Source organism: Anolis carolinensis, chromosome 2, assembly GCF_035594765.1.
Source record: "Anolis carolinensis isolate JA03-04 chromosome 2, rAnoCar3.1.pri, whole genome shotgun sequence".
NCBI classification, from domain to species: domain Eukaryota; kingdom Metazoa; phylum Chordata; class Lepidosauria; order Squamata; family Dactyloidae; genus Anolis; species Anolis carolinensis.
The window spans coordinates 155,782,367-155,803,893 of NC_085842.1; the positions used below are offsets into that span (position 1 = coordinate 155,782,367).

The 21,527-nt window shown below is 40.3% G+C and overlaps 1 protein-coding gene across 1 annotated transcript; it reads right to left on the bottom strand.

Annotated features, from left to right (window-relative positions):
* Nucleotides 1-559: 559 nt before the first annotated feature.
* LOC100560827 (keratin, type II cytoskeletal 7) lies at nt 560-12,721 on the bottom strand. Its single transcript, XM_016991237.2, has 9 exons — nt 10,648-12,721; nt 9,004-9,215; nt 8,234-8,294; nt 7,058-7,153; nt 6,553-6,714; nt 4,821-4,946; nt 3,956-4,176; nt 3,188-3,216; nt 560-3,095 (listed from the first exon to the last, which is right to left on the bottom strand). The coding sequence occupies exons 1-9, from the start codon at nt 11,371-11,373 to the stop codon at nt 2,620-2,622; spliced, it is 2,109 nt and encodes a 702-aa protein (XP_016846726.2). The 5' UTR covers nt 11,374-12,721; the 3' UTR covers nt 560-2,619.
* Between the last annotated feature and the right edge of the window lie 8,806 nt (nt 12,722-21,527).

A 21,527-nucleotide genomic window follows, 5' to 3' on the forward strand; every position in this document is an offset into this window, starting at 1 on the left:
GCAATCTTCAGGTCAGCAACTCAACCTTCAGGTCAGAAGTAAAGCCGACATAAGGGTTTAACCCATTTCGCCTCCGCTGAAGTGAAGATGCATTGGAGTAGGTGCTTATGTGATCATGGATTCCCTTCAGTATTTCTCTGAGAAAGGTGATTTCATGTGTCTGCATTCACACTGTTAACACAGCAATATTCAAGCAAAGCATTTAACAGTAATATCATGAAAGTTTTAGAAGGCCAGACATTTTTTAAAAGTAGGAGACCTCTCATATACATTTATAGCACTCTAGAAACAAGATTATGCCAATTTTGTTCCCAAAATCCATGGGGAATAATGTGCCAGTATTGGATAATCAGAAAAATACAAACACAGGACTTCAGACATCCAATATGTTTCATCCTATATTTTGAGGCTTTCTTCCATTGCTAAACACAGAGCAGAAATATGTCAATTGTTAAAAAAAAACCTCCCTTCATAGATGACTTGTTGACATGTTTGTCTTATGGCATTATTGTATAAAGAGGAAAGACCGAGCTCTAATTCAACAAAGCACAGACACCAAGATTTTTATAGTTTTATTTTCTGAATGTCTACTACAAAACTACCACACTTCTATCTATATTCCCACAGGTTCAAAACAAACAGATGTGGGTTCTTATCTTAACCTTGCTAACTGGTTAATTTAGCAACAGAAAAAAAGCTTTCTGTTATGGTGCTACATAATGAATCCCAATCCACTTGATCTTCACTTCTGTTACTGGGCAGCTGCTGCTGTGATCAACGAGGGTCTGTTCCCCTGTCATTCAGGAAGCAGCTGACAGTCATGCCTCTTCCTATCTCTAGTGAGACAGGCAGAGGCAGAAACCCTGTTGTGATAGCCTTTCATGCCAGATCACACATTCTATCCCTATGAATCCCCTAACCCAAGCACTATGTAAGGATCATGAATACAAGATTTTTGAGTATGCAGCTCTAAATTACACATTCATAACTTTCCAACCAGTTTCCAGCTGTTGTCTCATTGTAAGATGGAGTGGAAAGAGAGACACATTTGATAAGCAGCAATGGAATAATAACTGCACATGAACATATGATCAAATGGAGATGTTGTCCAAAATGGCATTTCCTTGGGATGTTTTCCCACACCATCATCCAGCTGAATGGTGATGCCATCCTTGGCAGCTCTCATATCTTGATGGCAACGATCAGAATTTGTAGGTCAACTCACATGTTTATCCAACAAGTGTTCTGGACCAAAATATAGTATGTGCATGCATGTGTGTGTATGTCTGTTTAAAGAATGAAAACTCTCCAGTGCCTTAAGCCTACTTGGAGTGTTCCAGACTTGTGGCATGAGAGAAAACTGGAACCAGGCTTATGGCTTCCATGCAAGTGAGGCAGTGAATCTGCTCTGGGTTTAGTCCGAACTTCAGTGAAGCCATCCAAGATTGTGAATGCCGTCCAGCACCTTTCAAAGCTCTGACTAAACCTAAAATAGATATACAGTACTGTCACACTGACATGGAAGCTACTAGCTACTGCTGCTTGGAATAAACTTCTTGGCTGACCTTTCCTTTGCTGGCACACATTAGGAGAAGGACTGGCAATGAAACCAGCAACTGTAGCACTACCAACAAAATGCAGGCAGGGAGCACATCATGTTCAAGTCTAACTATGGAACTGGAGTTATATGACTGAGGAAACCCCTGGATTGAGACTGTGTTTATTGTTAACATATTATACCAGTCAGCTTGAGGCATAAATTGCCTTATTTCTGGGAACAAGTAGATGAAATACACACCTTCTCAAACAAGCAAACCTTGAACTTTTGTAATGGTAGAGCAGTGGCATCTATACTTTAAGGTGAACTGTTGTGTTATAGGACACCTTGTAAGACATGTTGAGTCCCAAGGTGGGGTGTGTGTGTGTATTACACATACACATAGCACCTTAGGTCTCAAGCTGACTTACAAAAGTTAATAGTTAAAATTTTCTCAGGAACCTTTTTCACCTTGACATTTTTGTAGATTTTCCCCCCTCACACTCCTAGAATAGAGGTGGGAATTGTCCATTTGTCTCTCCTAGGCATCCCTATCTTAGTGAAAAAGATCCCCATAATGGAGAACTGAGTCCCTGGATGCCGGGCAGGGGGGCATTTCTTCATTTTAAGCTTACAATTTATTTGGAGAAGGATCAGCAGTTTGGAAATAAGGGGTGAGTGACAATGATATAAATCTGGGTAACAGTGAATATCAATGAGAGGAACTGATAGGCCCTCTATTCATACCCATCCCATTCTAGAAAAAAAGGAGCAAATTGCAAATCCCCCCCCCCAACTATTTGAAATCATACTTTGTATGGTAAGCTGCCATGACCCCACCCCTGACCATCCAGATTGCCATGGAATGACGAAAGACCCAAGACACAGTGGAGAACAACAATATTATTAATATTATTTCTTTTCTTTTTTCCTTTTGTCTCTTCACTAGCAGCAAAAAAGAGAGGAAGTGGGATAGGGAAAAGATATCAAACTAGAAAATTTCTTTTAGCCCTGAAGAAATTTACTGAAAATTTTCCCCAAAAACAAAGTGGGGCATTTTGAGAAGCCATTTAGACATTGCTCTAGTACCGAGAGCTGTATTCCTCTCCTGTATTAGTAGTTGTGCCATGAGTGGTGTAGCTGCTACTTACAGTAACGTTCCCTATGCTAGAAACCCCACCATTTGGTGACATGCGTACCCTGCCAGAGCTGCAACTCCCACTCCTGTTGCGAGACCGTCTGCTCCTAGAACTAGAGACTCCACTTGCAGTGCTTCCTAATTTCAATGGGGCAAAATCCCTTGGCTCCCCACTTGGCACCACGGGGCTGGCAGTGCATTCACCAAAGCCAGAGCTCATTGTGCATCGGGGCAGATTCCCTCCACTCCTGGAGCTGAATCCAGTTTTGGGGGTAGGATGACCACTTCTTGAGGTGAATCTTGCATTACTGCTGACATGTCTTCTTCTTCCACCAGGACCACTAATGTACCTCCTTCCAAATCCAGCTCCACCACCATGGCCTCCACCAGCTATAGAGATGTTGGAGAAACCTGTCACAGCTATAGCAAGAGAGGAAAATTGGTTATTACAGTCACAGATACAAACACACTTAGAGCCTAGGCTATTGACATCTTCCCCATGGGATACTTACATATGTTCACAGGTGTAGAATTGCATATCCTGTGGAGGAAAGAGAAGATATATTTGCTATTATTTCAAGAAGCCCTCCATGCATCCCAGAAAGCTAAGGGGGGGGGGGGGTGGATATAACAATTCTGAAATCTATCAGATGTATTCGTATTTGTGAGAGGCTCTGTTGTATTTAAAGGCAAGACTTGTTTTTAAACTTACACAGTGCAAATGTGATATCTTTTTGCCACATTTCAGAGATTATAAATAATTAGGCAGTTTCCTCACAATGCTGAGTTCCTAAGCATTAGTTCACCCTATGCATCTGCAGAAGAAAACTAAGGGTGCATCTACACTATGGAATGAATGCAGTTTGACACCACTTTAACTACCCTGGATGCCTTAGTATTTGTAGTTGGTAAGGTAGAGAAGACAAAAGATCATGTAAAATGACAGCTTCATGATTCCATAGCACTGAGCCATAGCAGGCAAAGTGGTGTCGAACTACATTAATTTTACAGGATAGATGCACCCTAAGTCTTCAAAAGCTTGTGCTACAACCTATTTTGCTCAGTAAATCTCAAAAGTGCAAGAAAACCTCTTTGCATGTAAATAGCTAAGAGTTAGCCATACATTTTCAGGATGATATAGTAGTACTCCCTGGATTCTGAAGTTGATGAATTCAGCATTTTAAAAAATATATACATGTTATTAACATTTCAAGTACAACATCAGATGACATTACAAGAAGGATAAGAGCAATGTTTGCATGAGTATTTTTCCCTCTCACCTGCTCTCTTCTCCTTCCAGAAGTGACTTGTACATTGCAATCTCAATATCCAAGGCAACCTTGACATTCAGCAGTTCTTGGTAGTCCCTCAGCAAACGAGCCAATTCATCCTTGGTTGACTGCAAGGCCTTTTCAACTTCTGCCAGTTTTTCCTTGGCATCCTTCAGGGTGCAGTCACCCTGCTGCTCGTGGTCAGCAACGGCAACCTGCAGCGCCTCAACCTGGGCAAAACACATCATTTAAAAGCTGAGTTGCTGGATGAGAATCTTCTTTAATCTAATTAAATAACTAACAACACATAAAGAGGAGATGCACCCAGGCACCGCTTTCCTGGCACAGTCTAGGTCAGCCTCACTATTTAGCTGTATTGCTCTACAACTTGACCATGTTGGCAGAAGGTGGTGGGAGTTGAGCTGAGAAAGGCTGATTCAAAAACCAAGCAAAACTCATTCTTACATCTGATTTCTCTTTGAGAATAATCAAAATCACTTATACAGAATGAGATATTTGCAGATTTTTTTTATATTACTCAGCAAGACTGGTGAGTGTGTGTGACAAAATATGGTCCTCGCTAGACAGTTTTTAAGTCCTCATAGCTTATTCTTCTCCTCTCTTGGTGGTAAAGCTATCCAAGATTCAGCAACTTGGATAGTTCCTTTGACATGTAGGCAAAGAACCATGTTTATAGTCTCACTAACATGACATACATAATAATGCTCACCATGGAAATCCATAGAGAAAGCTGTCCCTGATTACAATATATCAAATTGTTCCTTTTCATTCTGAATGATGTCCTACTCCTCACACATCAGGAAAAAAAGAACAAATGTATTCTCCTCTTCATCTTCCAGCCATACCACCTCACCTGTTTTTTACCATTTTCCACATCAGCCTTGTATCTCTGGATCAGGCGGGTCAATTCCTGAATTTCATGGCGGCTGCTACTCAGGCTGTTGCAATGATGGCCCCAGGTGGTCTGTAGCTCTTTATACTAAAATGTAGTAAAGACAGATTATTTATTTACATTTGCAACTGGGACTCACTTACCTAATTGAAGAAAAAAGACAGGATGTAGATTTAGCTCATGGCTGGGCCACTAATAATAATAATAATAATAATAATAATAATAATAATAATAATAATAATAATAATAACTTTATTTTTATATCCCGCCCCATCTCCCCGGAGGGACTTGGAGCGGCTTACATGGGGCCATGCCCGACAACAATACAATAACAGCAATAAAACAATAAAACAAAGATCGACAATAAAACAATGTTGCATCAATAAAAACATAACATCAATAAACAGTTATAAAAGTCAGCACATAGCATAAAATGATTAAAAACAGGGGCTAAAAACATGGAGCTGGGCCAAGGGGAAAAACTTCAACATGGTAGAGGTAGTTTCACCGTTTAAAAATCAATAAAGTGTGAAATAGTCGTGGCCAGGCAACCTATTATTAGATGGGCAGGTAAATCGACCCTATAATAATTAACCCTCGAAGGCTTTTTGGAAGAGCCAGGTCTTAAGGCTCTTCCGAAAGGAGAATAGGGTAGGGGCCTGCCTGATCTCCCTAGGGAGGGAGTTCCAGAGCCGGGGGGCCACGACTGAGAAGGCCCTCTCTCTCGTCCCCACCAGCCGCGACTGCGAAGGTGGTGGAAGCGAGAGGAGGGCCTCCCCCGACGAGCGGAGAGAACGTGCAGGTTTGTAGGGGGAGATGCGGTCTCTAAGGTAGGTGGGTCCCAAACCGTTTAGGACTTTGTAGGTGATAACCTGCACCTTGAATTGGGCCCGGAAAATAAACAGCAACCAGTGGAGCTCCTTAAACAGAGGCGTTGAACACGCCCTGTAATTTGCTCCGGTTAGAAGCCTGGCTAATGGTCTGATAGCTAATTTTCTGCCCTGGAACTCCTTAGAGCATGCACAATTCATGTGAATTTGTGTGTATGTGTGTGTTAAGTACTTGGGGCAAGAGAGAAAGAGATGCAATCTGTTGAAAAGGTAAACTGCTGTTCCTGGACACTCCTAGGAGAAGGAATCTACCCTTTGGAAATTCAAAACTGAGAGAGTTTGAAGGGGCCAAAGGCCAAATGAGCAGCAGGACATCAACAATTTAAATCACTTATTAACAGAAACCGCAAAATGACTATCTCCCTCAACCATAGCTGTATCATTTAATTTCTCAAGTAAAAGAAACCTCTGGGCTCCATTCATTTCTGAGGCAATGTGATGTAGTAGCTAGAACTGGGCAAGACAGAGTCAGGTTCAAGATGCCAGTAAACCATGAAACTTGGAAACTTTGGGCAAATTGCCTGTTGACCCTTGAATAGGGTTGTTTTGAGGTTTATGGAGGATGTTGGGCAGAGCGGCATATATCATCTTGATATTATTGAAGGAAAGATAGGGAATTAATGTAACAGATGAAATATAATCTCAAACAAATTGTGATTCTTGGAATTTTTTCATTGAGGATATCTTTTGCACCTGGTTCTTGTTAATAGATCTAGTAGAACGGCACATCAAGCCGAAAGCTTACCCACCAGTGAAGCAATTTCAATGGCAACCAATGCTTTGCCTGCCTATGTGATGTTTACCTTGGTTTCATACAGGGCATTGACCTCATCCTTGCTCCTCTGGGCAATCTCTTCATACTGGCACCTCACTGATTCAATGATGCCTTCCATGTCCAAGTCGCGACTGTTGTCCATAGATACAACAACATTGGTGTCACTCGCAGTTGCTAAGCTTTCCAGTTCCTGTCAATACATTGTTTCAAGAGATTTTTAACCATTTGGAAAGGGGATGCCATCTTGGTTGTTTTATTTATTTAAGGCATAGAATCATATTAGAGAATCATATGATCCTAGATCCAGACCAATCCCCTACCGAGCAGGAATCCATATTTTCTTTCAGAATCAGATAGAGAAAGCAAGATTAAACTATGCCCTAAATACAAATGTTAACCTCCATTCGTGACCACCCACTGAATTCACTGAATTTACACACATGTTGAATTTTCAAATCCTTATTGATACAGTTGAGACCAACAATTTGATTTAGGCCCACATATGTTGGTGAGGGATGGGAATGCTTGCTTACTGTATCATAGACACATCTGTGGAAGTCTTGCTCCTGTCTTAGGGAATCCACTTTCACCTCCAGCTCCACCTTGCTAGTATAGGCACAATCCACATCCTGAAAAACATGGTGTATTCAGTGTGATTGACATCACTTAAACAGAACCAGTATAAATAAAGAGAGAAAAACCATAAATAAAAAGGCTTTTTCAGTCAATGCTTTGGAATAGTGATCTATCAAGTCAACCACTTCCACCACCCTCAGAATTAAATATTTGTGTCCCATACAAGAGAAATAGGAATCATGCAGTCTCCAGGTGTTGTTAGTTCACAAGTTCCAGCAGCCCTAAATAACTTAGACAGGACCAAGGAATGCTGTGCATTGAAGTGTAACAACATTTAGAAAGCTGTGTGATTCCTTCTCATGCTATATACATCTGATTATAATAATTGAATAATTATTTAATGAAGCCTATCTGTGAGCAAAAATACATAGGATTTCATTGTTGTTTAACTGAAGACACAATTATGCAAATTATTTTTATTAGCCTGTGGTTTCCCAGGAATTTCTAACCACCAGAATATTCAAGCAGAATATATGCCTGGTGACTATTGTTTTCCATGTAGGTATTTTTCTCACATGTGATGTAGTTCTTGCTATGTTTCCTGATGGTAACCTCCATCAAAATGTGTGTGATATTCTTTAGATTTGACAGGGGTACCCAATTGATTTCAAATATAATTGACATCTGATTAAAATTAGTGTTTCTACATTGGGAAATGCAATTTACATTAAAAATAGATTTAAAAAAGGAAATATAAAAATGGCCTATGCAATTTATGGTATACAAGCATATCTTACTTCACAATAAATTGTTCACAGTACAATGGCTTGCCTCTCCAGTTATTTGTTGGACTGCATTTCCCATTAACCCCTGCTGGCATAGCTAACGTTGAGGGATGAAATGAGTGCCAGTTCAGCAAAATCTGAAACGTCACCTTTTTAAACCTCATTGTGTGGTGAACATAAAGAGATTTTCTTCTGGCTGAATGGGAACCAAAATAGGAACTTCTGAGACAGAATTTCCATCTGGTCCCTAGAAAGCCCATTAAACAAATGTAGGACTTTGATGACAAGTTGTGTCTAAACCTCTCATTTACTGCACATTTATGTTCTCAGTAGTCAAGGATTACTGACCTTCTTCAACACCACGAATTCGTTTTCTGCACCCAGACGTCGATTGATTACGCCTTCATACCTTGCAGTGGAAAAATTGAGATACTAAGAAGTCTGAGAAACTGACTTGCACTGCTTAAAGTCAACTATATTGCATTGTACTATGAAGTCAGTTACGGGTAAAGCTATAGGTGTGTGTGTGTGTGTGTGGCTTGACTAGGTGAAACTGGACTGGACTGTCCTTACATATTCCATGATCTAACAAAACTGGATTCTGAATTCCAAAAAGTTGCGCCTCCCTTGGAATTGTTAATCAGATGTTTACTAAAACATCATGCACTGAGAGATATTAAGACAGCTTATTGATCTCACCTAGAAATGTTATAGGCTGCTTACAATCTACACAAAACATTCTTACTTTGGAGTAAGTCTCTCTGAGCCTATAGATATTTTAAGTACATATTATAATTATAGGTTTCTTCATATTTAATGTATTCATATGTTTGAATGATGACACTGGCCAACACACATGTTGGTGTCCCAAATGTTAGGCCTGTTCTGGTGGGTATATTTGCCTGGCTTATTCCAAAAATGGTTCTCCCCTATCAGCTCTAGTTTTTGAAATACAGAACATATGCTATCTAGTCCAGTCACTATCTGTTCACCCATTGAAAACCATGATAATAATATCTAAGAAACTAGAGCTGATGCCATCTATCCAATGCAATTTTCTGAATCAGTGGCCCAAATAACCTTTGGAAGAGGCCCAAAAACCAAGACTTTCCATGTACCTGGATTTATATTCTTCAACCACATCCTGGAATTTGACTTGTTCTAGTTTAAGCTGCTCCCGTTCATCCAGCAAAAGGTCCAGCTGCTTCTTCAGAGTCACAATATAATTCTGATACAGATGTTCAGTATTTTGCTTCTCCATGGGTTCCTGTTGCTGCAGACAGCTCCATTTGGTTTCCAGAAGTTTATTCTGCTGTTCTAAGTGTCTCACCTGAAATTATAACAGGGGTCAAGATTATCGTCTGTAAGTTTTAACTGTGCCTATTTAGGCAGAAGGGGGAAATATTCAGTCCTTGAATTCACTTTTTCAAAAACAGAAGAGTATAAGCTGGAAAAATAAACCGGGAAAAAGGTTTTGTCATGCTATCACATTTTGCTTCAGGGACGCTATGTTCTGGAGATTTTGGCTATCCCAGAATAAAATAATGTCTTTTTGATTACAAGTTATAGAACTGGAAAAATAAAAAAGGCCTGGAGAGCAAGATTTACATTACATCTATGTGTTATCTATTCCGCATGGAACCCCACTGCCTTGTTTAAGCAATGCTTAGTAAGGAAGGATCATAGCCATATTTCATTTTACTGCTAGATTTACCAGTTATACACTTGGGATCCCTTACTGAGTTACCCGAATATGAATAAAGTTAGGAAAAGTACAGGATGAAACAGAACACATATGTATGCCTTCCTGCCTCCGTGCTATAGGCCAGAGCGACTGCAAAAATGAAAAGGCAAAGAGTGGAGAAAAAAGGACTGAAATGGGCATCCATTTGCTCGCCTGCAATTATTTAGTTACATATCGCAATAGCGAACCTTATATTTTTTGTTTTATATTCCTTTGGAGGTGTCTCTTGTAAGAGTAAGTTTCTCGTTCTGAATGTATTTTAATGTATTAATTTACAAAAGGGTAAATTTGCTTTGTTCCATTTCCCCATTCAAGTCTAGCACAAAAGATTATTGTGGGCTTTTTGACAACTGTGATGTTTGCTTTGTCTATTATACTGCCCAGCACACATTTTGGTGCTTCAAATGTTAGACCTATTTCTGGGTATATTTGAGCTGTTACTTCCAAAAATGTCATCAATTTCCCCCCATCAGCATTAGTTTTTAAGATACAGTACATATATCATGTAACAGTTGCCATGTGCTCACCCATAGAAAACCGTGATAACCATATCAAAGAATATACAGATGATGCAGTCTATCCAATGGAAATTCCCCAAAAAAACATCCCAAAAAAACTCTAGAAACAGGTATGAAAACCAAGAGACCAACCATTTTTGCTGTTGGGATGTGTTATCACCTTATCACACAGGGGACCCCCTCCCCCCCTATGTGCAGGCGATTCCGTCACCCTGGGTGCTGCTCCTCTGTGGCGATACTTCCCCCATCACATGGGGCAAGTGTCACCCTCCTCGAGTGTTGTGGAAGCTTCCAGTGTTGTGGGGAATGTGCCCAGCAACGCTTTCACCATGGTTGGGGACAAGGCCTCCGCTGGATGTCACATGAAATTGTGTGATGGCTAGTGTGAGGCTCCAGCCATTAGATGGGGTGAAAGCATCCAAGTTTGCTAAATTCCCTCGTCTGATGAAGTATTTTTAGAAGACTATTTAAAATATAATGCAACAGATGACAAAGCTTACCTTATCAATGAAGCATGCAAACTGGTCATTGAGGGTTTTGATTTGTTCTCGTTCTTCCTCTTTTACACGAGAGATCTCTGGATCTACTTTGATACAAAGAGGCCTCAACAGCTTTGCATTGACTCTCACTGCATGGATCCCCCTTCCATCACCATGGCGGCTAATGGCATCAGAGCCCAAACTACTACAAAAAAGACCACCAGCAATAAGACCTCTGCTGCCAAAGACACCACCACCAAGACTTCGACTACTGAAACCTGTTGTTCCATAGTTTTTGCTGTGGCCAGCACCAAGGCTTCGGCTGCTAAAGCTGTTGCCTCTGTAGCCACTACTGTAGCTAGTGCCATAGCCTTCAAGGCTGCGGCTGCTGAATCCTTCACCTGGGCTATAAGCCCCTAAGCTGTAACTACTAAAGCTCCCAGGCTTTGCAACACCAGCACCATAACCAAAGGACCCAGCACTATAGCCCAAGCTACTAAAATCCCTGAAGCTGGCATTGTATACACCAGAACTTCCTCCATTTCCACCAGAACTTCCTCCTGAAAGTCTCCTGCTACGGCCAATGTTGTAATGGCTGATGTTGGTGTAGCCACCATTTCTGCCTGCTCCGGTGTAGCAGATAGAAGACAAACTGTTAGGCCCCCTATATCCACGGCTGATAGTTGAAGCAGATGTGACACACCGCTTTCCACTCAAGGATCCCGAGCTGACGCACGGTTGGCTCATGGTGGCTTGTGGAGAAGCAGAACCAAGGTTGCTGATGAAAACCTGGAGATGTCCCAAAGAGATGGATAGGCAAACAGGCAGAGAGTGGAACCCTTTTTATGTGTCTCTCAGACATTACTCTTTTTATACTTCTGAAGTTCTGGGCTTGGCTCAAAGATAATGATCAGAATAACCTATGGGACTGGTTTATTTGGAAGTCATAAATGTTAAACATGTTTGGTTTTACCTTCCCCGCCCCCATCCCCAAACATGTAGACAAAAATGCATCAAAGAGAGCTAGTCTTATGTCAATGAAGTAATCTAAATTTTTAAAATGTCGCTTGGCTTGCAAGCTTTCTCAGTGTTGCATTGCTTAATTCAATCTGTTTTCCATAGGACAATTATAGGCTTGAGCTAAAATGGCTCCAGAAAGATACTTTGCATTTTGCTTTTCCTGGGTTTCATCATTTCACCACCCTTTCCCTCACAGCACAGAAGACAGTGTTTTGCAGACTGGACTTTTATGCCTTTGTGACTCAAGATAGGCAAGCAACCCTACCTCAGCAGCATTCGATTAGGAAATGATCTAACTAGTTACTGAAAGTGATGGTTTGTGGACTGGCCTCTGCCTATAAGGTATCAACTGTTGGTTCTATGACATGGTACCAATATAACACCAGTTCCTGTCACACTGGGGAGGGTGGGGGAGAGTTGCCAGTTTATCTTTTCTGTTCCCAGTCTTGTTACACCAGCTAATTTGAAAAGTATTTATACAAATAGAAGCACAGAGTTGGAAGAGATCATAAGGGTCATCCATCCAACCCCCACCATGCAAGAACACATAATCAAAGCATCTCCAACAGATGGCCACCCAACCTCCAAAATGGAAATGCTATCACACTCCATATTCCACTGCCAAACAGTTCTTACCATCAGGAATTTCGTAACGTTTAGGTGGAATTTCTTTTCCTGTCTGAATCCATTGTTCCATTTCCTAGTATCTAGAGAAAAAGAAAACCTGTCACCTCCTGAATATGACATCCTTTCAGATACTTGAACATGGTTATCATGTTCCCTCCAAACTATCTCCAAGCTAACCATATCTAACTCCCTAAGCTGCTCATGATAGGGATGGGCTTCCAGACCTTTGATCATTTTGATCGCTCTTTTCTGAACACATTCCAGCTTGACAATATCCTTCTTGGATTATGGTGCCCAGAAATGGACACAGTGAGGTCTGACTAAAACAGAATAGATTGGGACTTTTACTTCTCTTGATCTAGACATTATTCTGGTATCGATGCAACCTAGAATCACATAGGCTTTTTAAACTAAAACTCCTAGATTCCTTTAACATGTATTGTTTTCAAGCCAGGTGTCACGTTGTTAAGGTCACGTTGGATGCTTCAAATTTGATGGCATCTGTAAATTTGATAAGCATGTTATTGATTCCATTATCCAAGTTACTGGAATATTAGGTAGACCTATCAAATTTGCAAATGACACCAAATTGGGAGTGACAGCTAGTACAGTCAACTCTCCACATCCACTGGGTTTAGAGGCACAGGAATTCACAAAAATGGGGAAACCACTACAAAAAGTTGTTTTACTTAAGACAATACCTCTCTAATAATATCTAGATTCTTCAGTATGACTCTTTGGTCAACATCAGTCAGATGTTGACCTCAGGGGCATGCTGGAAGACCTAGGGATTTCTAAAGCCATACTGACCACCAAGTGAATTAGGTTTTCAGTGAGTTGCCCTTCAAAAAGTAACTTTTCTAAGCTATGGTTTCCTATCCAGCCTACTGAACAGTATTGACTACATTTACATGATGAGGTATCTGTGTGCAATTATTTGGGAGAACATATAGTAGCATGTGTCTTGCACAAGGTTTAGTAAATATCTTTGCTGGAGAAGCTTGGTGTTTTGTCATGTGGGGCAACAGAAGGAGAATTGTGAGAAAAGGCACCCTCTTGGGCAATTGTGCTTCATACTTTTCTTCCCTGGTTGCTACAGAGTTCACATCTCAGGGTGATCTGGAGACACCAAGTCTATGATTGTGGGTCACCAACAGGAAGATCTCTTGGCAGTTCCCACCTTTCTCCAATCAACTCCCTTTCATTTCAGAAGTATGTACAAGTTGGAAATAATGAGGACAGCTTTTGCTTAGCATTGTGTGTGGGACCTTATTAAACAAGATTCATTTGCCTTGTTAATTGTTTGCTAATTTTACTAGATTGAATGAGGAATGTCAGGTGCACCATTTTGTGGAGGGAGGATCCTTTCCATCTAAGATGTAATTTGCTTCACATGCCTCTTATAATCTTACAACAGCTTACAGCTATTAAGGTTTTCCATCTCTCCTTGCAACAACAAAACCTGTAAAGGGGGAAGGAGAAAATACACAGATGAAATACCTTTTTTGGGTGGAGAAGACTCCTGTAGTCATGCATAATGGTCTTACCTGTACCTAAATCAGGGGAAGAGCTCGCAAAGGCCTCCAGGCATAGTTCAGTTGCAATTCCTAACAGTCCTAGCTGTCAGAGCCAATAGTGAAGAGTGTTATGGTGGCTTTTTGGACAGAGAGGACTATTTCTCCAAGAGCTTTTGACTTTTAATTTTGGAATCTACAATGTCATACCTTCCAACATTTCACAGATGAAAACTGAGGTACATGTAGCAATGCAACATCAAGATGGCAAAAATTATTTAAGAACACACAAACTAGGAGATGCTTCAGCAGTTTGCTTTCCCCTGAATGTACTGGGAAGGGCAAGGTTTTACTCTATCCTCTCATCTTTCTCCTATTTGAGCTCCTTCTATACTGCGAGAAAATCCAGGTTATCACAATGGAAAATCCGCATCATCTGCTTAGTCTACATGCCATATAATCCAGTTCAAAACAGATAATGTGGATTTTATATGGCTGTGAAGAAGGGGCCTGAGTTAATTTGCCAATTCCTCTTAAACTTAGAAAGAAACAGGGACAGTGGAACAACAGGAGATGGATCCTTGGATTCTCCAGTCTTGTTCTACAGATCAATACCAGTGAAAGAAAATCTTACATGCACAACATTTAAAGCTCTCCCTGCCTTTTTCTCTCTCCCTGCCTTATCTTTTTGGACGTCTTATTTCCTCCATGTCCCTGAGCCTTCTTACAGTTTTCTAATGAAATATTAATTGGATAAGTGATTTATGAGCCACTTTTCAAGGCTTAACTGCCTTAAGATTATGGTGTAAAAATCATTAAAAGGTGTAATAATAAAATATAACCATGCAGTTAAAACAAATTAAAATTCACATTTTAAAAACATGTAAAAAGCAGCTAAACATTTTCTTTAGCACATATTTCTGAAGGTATAGGACAAATTGCATCCAAAAGATGTTGCCTTGATAGCAATCCATCTTTATCCTTGATGCTCTATGAATCTTAAATAGTCTTGAGATTTACATGAAGAATACCAGCGGGTAGCCTTTCTACCCTGACTCTTCATGTGCTGTGGGGATTTATTTGCCAGCAGATCTACTTGTGTATAAACATATCATTTCTGGAGATAATTTCCCCTGGATCAATGTGATCTGAGCATTTCTCACATTCCTCCACAGTTTCATAAAAAGTGATGACTGGGACCACAGTAAGAAAATACACTAATAGCTAGTATTCCAGTTTGCTATTGATTACATGTTAGTCTGGGATTTTTATACTTTTGTAGCAAGTATACTTTTGGAGACGTTTCCATGTTGGTTCCTGATATTTTTGTTAGACCTCATCTGATGTCCAACTAATGAGCTCATCATATGGATCACCAGAATATCCACACATCATGGAGAATTTGGCGGGGCCCAGTGGGAGGAACCTGTCAACCATGCCCTGCATCGCCCAGATTTCCCCTTCTTCATCCCAAGGAGGGAAGCAGTAGAGGCTTCCCATGTTCAATTGGAATCAATGGGGGAAGTAGGGTGGCGGATGCTTCTTTCCGTGGGATGAGGTAGGGAGGAAGCTGGGTGATGTGGAGCATGGCACAACAGGTTCCTCACACCCTGGCCAGGCACTGCCAGAGTCACCATGATGTGTGGCATACACTGGATCCTTTCTAGTTTTGTGATGAGTAGTTCTATATTGTGGCATGGATGCTGGTGGGCTCCATCACAAAATTTTAGAGGATCCAAAATATGCTGCTGAAAGTTACTCTATCTGATGAGGTGATCAATCACGGGAATCCTCATTTGTGGATTGTCTTCACCACAAGAACCATAACTTCTACTAAAGGATAGTTCTATATTGTCCACTGCTTGTTTCTTTGAAAATGTGGTCACCAGAACATGAATTATTTACCCCTTGAACTGAACTTTCTGTCCCTTTGTGAAAAGGGAAACAATTATCAAAGTTCTATTTAATTATTTCACTTTCATTGTCAGAAGCAACACCACAGTGCTGATATCTCTAACTCAATTGGAGATAATACTGACTTGGAAACTAATGGCATTAATGGAGTCCAGCATTCATGTTTGCCAGCCACGATGGCAGATCGAGAGGCACCACCACATGGTTCCCCACCCCCTTGCACACTAGTCCCCTTGTTCCAAATGGAACACAGGAAGGGTCCCGTGTTGGCAGCGCAGTGTCCTATGCTGTCACTCACAGAGCCCTGCCAGAAGTGAGGCTACATTGTGTGATGGGTGATGTGGGGCTCCGTTGGTCAACTGTGGCTAAGCATCCTATGATGCTGAATTTCCATTGTGTGATGAGGTCCTTGGTCCTGCCACTTGCATATACAAGACCTTGAGAAACATATCCACAAGCACTAAATTCATGTCTTCATCTAACACTGTATCCAGCAACCCCATCAAATCCAATATTTGCACTGGAATCGTTTTTTCTTCTTCCAGATCTAAACCCACTTCTAAAATTAGTGTCCACATCAGCATCATTTTCTTCCAGAGCTGTGCTCAACACCATCTGAAACTGCTGTGGTATGCACTCCACTTATGCAGAATTGCCAATACCTCTGGAGCCAAACTGTCTATTTCTTGAGAAAGTGTATTGTTACCACCTTTGCAGGCACTCTTATAATTTCCATAATCTTGTGGTTGAATTAATGCATCCATTCCAATTTCTGCAACAGGTGTGCCTCTAGTGTCATACACATTAGGTCTGGATTTAGTGTAGTGATTAATCACACTTCTGAAGCTGATATCTTCTCTAGAAATTATGTATGCATATTCCAAGTTATATGCTGATTATTTATTTTTACTGGGTGCAGGGTATTTTGGACAGTAAATAGCTAAATTCTTTGTTGTTTTGTTCCTCTGTGTCTTTTCCAATATATGTCAACTCTAAGGCAAACCTATCACAAAGCTTCCTTGGCAAGAGGTGTTGAGAGGAATTTTGGCTTCACTTTCCGCAGTGGTTGAGATGATATGACTTGTCTAAGCTCATCTAATAGATCTCCTAACATCCAGAGCTACATGACAATTGAAATATTTTTAATAAATTAAATGATTTTGATTGAAATTAAAATGCTTTCCCAGGAGGTATCTGTAAAGGCATTAATTAGCAAATTATTATTTTTTGTCTAAATTTGCTATGTGGGATGAGGATGATTCTGGCTTGATCTTCCAACTGATTGATAGGCCTAAATCAGGTGGCTAGTTCCCACAAGAGGAGAGATGACCCATTGAACATTGCTGAAGGAGTCAGTATTTATGTGACTCTCTTTGATTCAGTAAAGTTATCTCATAGCCCCCAATGGCATAGGGGGTTAAACCTTTGTGCCGACAGGACTGATAACCTGAAGGTTGGGTTGCTGATCTGAAGGCTGCCAGTTCAAATCCAACCCAGGAAGAGCGTGGATGAGCTCCGTCTATCAGCTCCAGCTCTATGCGGGGGCATGAAAGAAGCCTCCCACAAGGATGGTAAAAACATCAAAACATCCAGGCATCCCCTTGGAAACGTCCTTGTAGATGGCCAATTCTCTCACACAAGAAGCAACTTGCAATTTCTCAAGTGGCTCTTGACATGAGAAAAATATAACCTATATTATAAATATAAAAAGTTTGTCTAAAATTTGCAAATGTGATTTTTAATACATTGATTGTTTTATTGAGTTATTTTTTAATCTATGGTTGGTTTTAATCATTGTTGGATTGGGCTTGCTCCCAATGTAAGTCACCTTGAGTCCCTTCTATTATTTCTCAAGAGAATTCTGGGAAATGTATACAATGAGGGGCACTTGTAATTGCTGAGAGTTCATTCAAGCCCTTACCAAAACGACAGCTCCCATCTCTGGGGAGAATAAAGATATGAATAGCCAGACTGCTCCAAAACCCATATAAGTAGACTGATTCAGAACTCAAACATTAACTATCACAATTTGAAAGAATAATCACTCTTCTGTTTTTCTTCAAAATATTTCTTATAGGAAGAAGTACTGACATAAAACTGCCCCAGACCCACACCTGATGCTGATTCTACCTCCCCAACCCTGCATCTTTCATGCCACCACTGCCTCCCACTGCTGGCGTAGTGCAGCCGATTCATACAGCTTCTCTGCTGCTGCTGGCCTTTGTCACTGCTGTCGCCTTAGTGTTGCTGGGTTCGTTTTGAAGGGAGAGGTGGCAGCTGAGAGAGTGGGAGTAGCATGATTTGGCAGCACTGATTTAGGGAGGTAGATCTTTATGGTTTTCTCTTTGCTTGGAGCAGGATTTCTTTGTCAACCAGTTTTGGCTCCCCAGCTCTGAGGGGCGGAGAGCCTAGACTCTTACCTAGGACCTGTTATTTCTTCTCCCCTTCTCTTGATGCTTTTTGTGCCATCAAGAGTGGACGTGGCCACAGATAAGGGATGGGAGACAGAAGGAATCCCTGTGAGCCAGTACTGTGAGGCAGCAGCAATGGAGAGGAGAAGCAAAGGAAATGCTCTCACTTCAAAACAAACCTGGTGACACTAAGGACTCAATGATTAGATGGGCTCAAAACATCAGCCAAGAGATAAAAATGGTCCAATGGGAAAAAACATGGAATAGAAGAATGAAGTATGCAGCATGTCAAAACCTAAAAGAAAATATTTACAAAATGCACTTGCGGTGGTATCTCTCTCCAGAGAGATTAGCGAAGATGTACAGTTGCACCGATAAATGCTGGAAATGTGGGAAAGAAAAAGGCACATTTTACCACCTGTGGTGATCATGCAAAAAGTAAATAGTTATTGGAAACAGATTCATGTACATCTAGAAAAGATATTAAATACAAATTTCAAAATGACACCACAAATGTACCTTTTGAACATGCCCGAAGAAGAATTGGAAAGGAAATATGGAAGAATTTTGTTTTACGTGACAGTGGCAGCTCGGATAGTATACGCTAGATATTGGAAAAACTCAGAGGTACCTCCCTTAGCAGAACTGGAACAATATATTATAGAGTTGCTGATGATGGACAAAATAACAATGCACTTAAGAGGAGAACCTTTAGAGAACTTTGTTAATGAATGGCAACAATGATCCAACATTTCAATGTAAAATTAATCTAAAAATGTACATAGAGGAAGCTAATAGACTGAAGGCAAGGAGGAAATGGATATAAATTTGGAACTTATAATATTTTTATATGTACTATACAAATAGAAGCCTGTGACCCCTTATTGAAAATATATTGTCTGAGAAATGATTATGAAAGACTAATAGATGAAAGTATTGCACTGTATGCAACAAACACTTGCAATGTATGTATATTTGAATGAATGAAAATAAATAAACATTTTATATATATATATATATATATATATATATATATATATATACACATATATATATATACACACACACACACACACACACACACACACACACACACACACACTTTCCAAATACATTGAGGGTATGATTTATGAGAGAGCTCTTCCCACAATGCAGCATAGTTTCCTGTCAGCCCGATCAGAATTCATTAGGAAACAGACATTGAAAAGGGAAGGGAGAGAAGTTGGTCAGAGATCATTTTCTGGACTCAGGAACTGGAATATAACTGAAGAACACACCCAATAACATGTGAGATAGGAGCTGTCAATTTTACCCGATTTTGAATCACTTTGCTTGTTCCCTCCATGTCTGTCTCTCATTAAGAGATCTGCATTCCAAGAGGTTTCTCTATTGCCAGCACAATCAATAGTGCCTTTGTTCTCCTCCAGAGCAGGAGGACGAGAGGGAAGGAAAGGCCATAGTATCCCCAGAGGTTTTGTCCCTCACAGTTTTCGTTTTTAAAAAAATGAAAATGGATTATTTTGGGGGGAAAGGTAAGAAAGATCAACATGTGATAAGGAATGACAAACGGAACTATGTGCTTTATAATACTACAGGACTTAACACCATTATAATATGATCCTCCACACACACACCCATGAGATAAAGTCCTAAGGTGAGGACAGCAACAAAGACCAGCAAAAGCAGCCCAGAGAGAAGGAGCTGTGTGCATTAGCCATGTTGAACCAGCATCTGGACTGGAGACAGTAGCAGCAGAAAAGTTGTGGGGTTGGGGAGGTGGCAGCAGTATCGGGTGCAGGGTCAAGGAGGCTTTTTGGGGACAGCAAGACAAGTAAAGTTGGGGTGCGGACTAAAAAATTAAAGCTCAGATAAAAGGGTACATTTTATATTGAAAACACTTCTTTCCTCATAATTGGAGCTGCTTCTTACAATCAATGGCATTTTACAATTGATGAAATAAGGTAGTTATGACAGAAGGACAAACACACAAGGTTTACGTTTCCACACAAAGCAGTATTTTATTGCCTAAGACACCAGAAATGTTAGAAAATGTAAAGGTAAAAGTTTTTCCCTGACATGAAGTCTAGTTGTGTCTGACTCTGGGGTTGGTGCTCATCTCCATTTCTAAGTTGAAGAGCCGGCGTTGTCCATAGATGCCTCCAAAGTCATGTGGCCAGCATGACTACATGGAGCACTGTTACCTTCCCGCCAGAGCGGTACCTATTAATCTACTCACATGTACATGTTTTTGAAATACACATTGGCATTGAAAAATGAAAAATGTTTTTGAAATGGAATATAGGACTTATAGATAATGTGGACAAATCCTTAAGAAACGTTTTCCATGATTGATTCCTTCTGAATAATAATAATAATAATAATAATAATAATAATAATAATAATAATAATTCAAGAATCCTTAGCAAGGTGGTCCCAAGATGGTGCTTCCTATTCATTTCATGTACAGCTGGACTGGAAAGTTTTACCTTGTTCTACTGCTGGCAATGGAAAAATTTCTCGGGTATATCAGGTGAATTAGTGTTAGCGGGCAAAGTGAGTTGTGTGTGAGAGTATTAGAAAGCAAGTAAGAAGAGCTACCATAAGCACCTCAGTCTCTCTCTCTCCTGAGGAAAGTGCCACAATTTTTCTAATAAGCTTTGCACTAATAATTTTCTTGTAAGGGTGGTGGTGTTTACTGTTTCTTTCATATCTGAAAAACAGATACTCATATGGATATTTGCTTAGAAACAGATAATAATACTGGAGGTGATATGACGGGTGTACTTTGGTCTGAGGTATACCGGCAAAACTCATTTATTTGTAGCAGTGGTTCTTAGCTTGTGGGTCCCCAGATGTTTTGGCCATGAACTACCAGAAATCCTAACAGCTGGTAAACTGGCTGGGATTTATGAGAGTTGTAGGTTAAAAAACCTGGGGACTCACTAGTTGAGAACCACTGATCTGTAGTAAGCAGATTTTGAAATGCCTTGTGGCGATTCAGAAACTTGTTCAGAACAGTGTAACCAAAAAAAGTAGTACATGAACATTGCAAAGACTAAGATATCTTGGTAACAGTACTTCCAGCTATTCTAATAGGATTCTCTCTTAGGCCCAAAGGAGGTGGTTCTGTTTCTTGGCAAACTTAAGGGACTAATTCAACTTCCTTAAAATTTTGACAAGATGTTGACTTCATATCAACCTTAAAAGAGAGAGAAATATTGTGTCATGCAACATTGTCTTTCCTTTTCTTGCTCCACTCTCTGAATATACAAAACCTGCCTAACACTTCAAATACGTGATTCGCAGAATGCCTTATCATGAGTGACATTTCAGCCCCTTTTTGTGTAGTCAACAGATAGCAAAGTAAATAGGAACACTTCAATCCACAAAAGTCTTTCTTCCATTCTGTATAGTG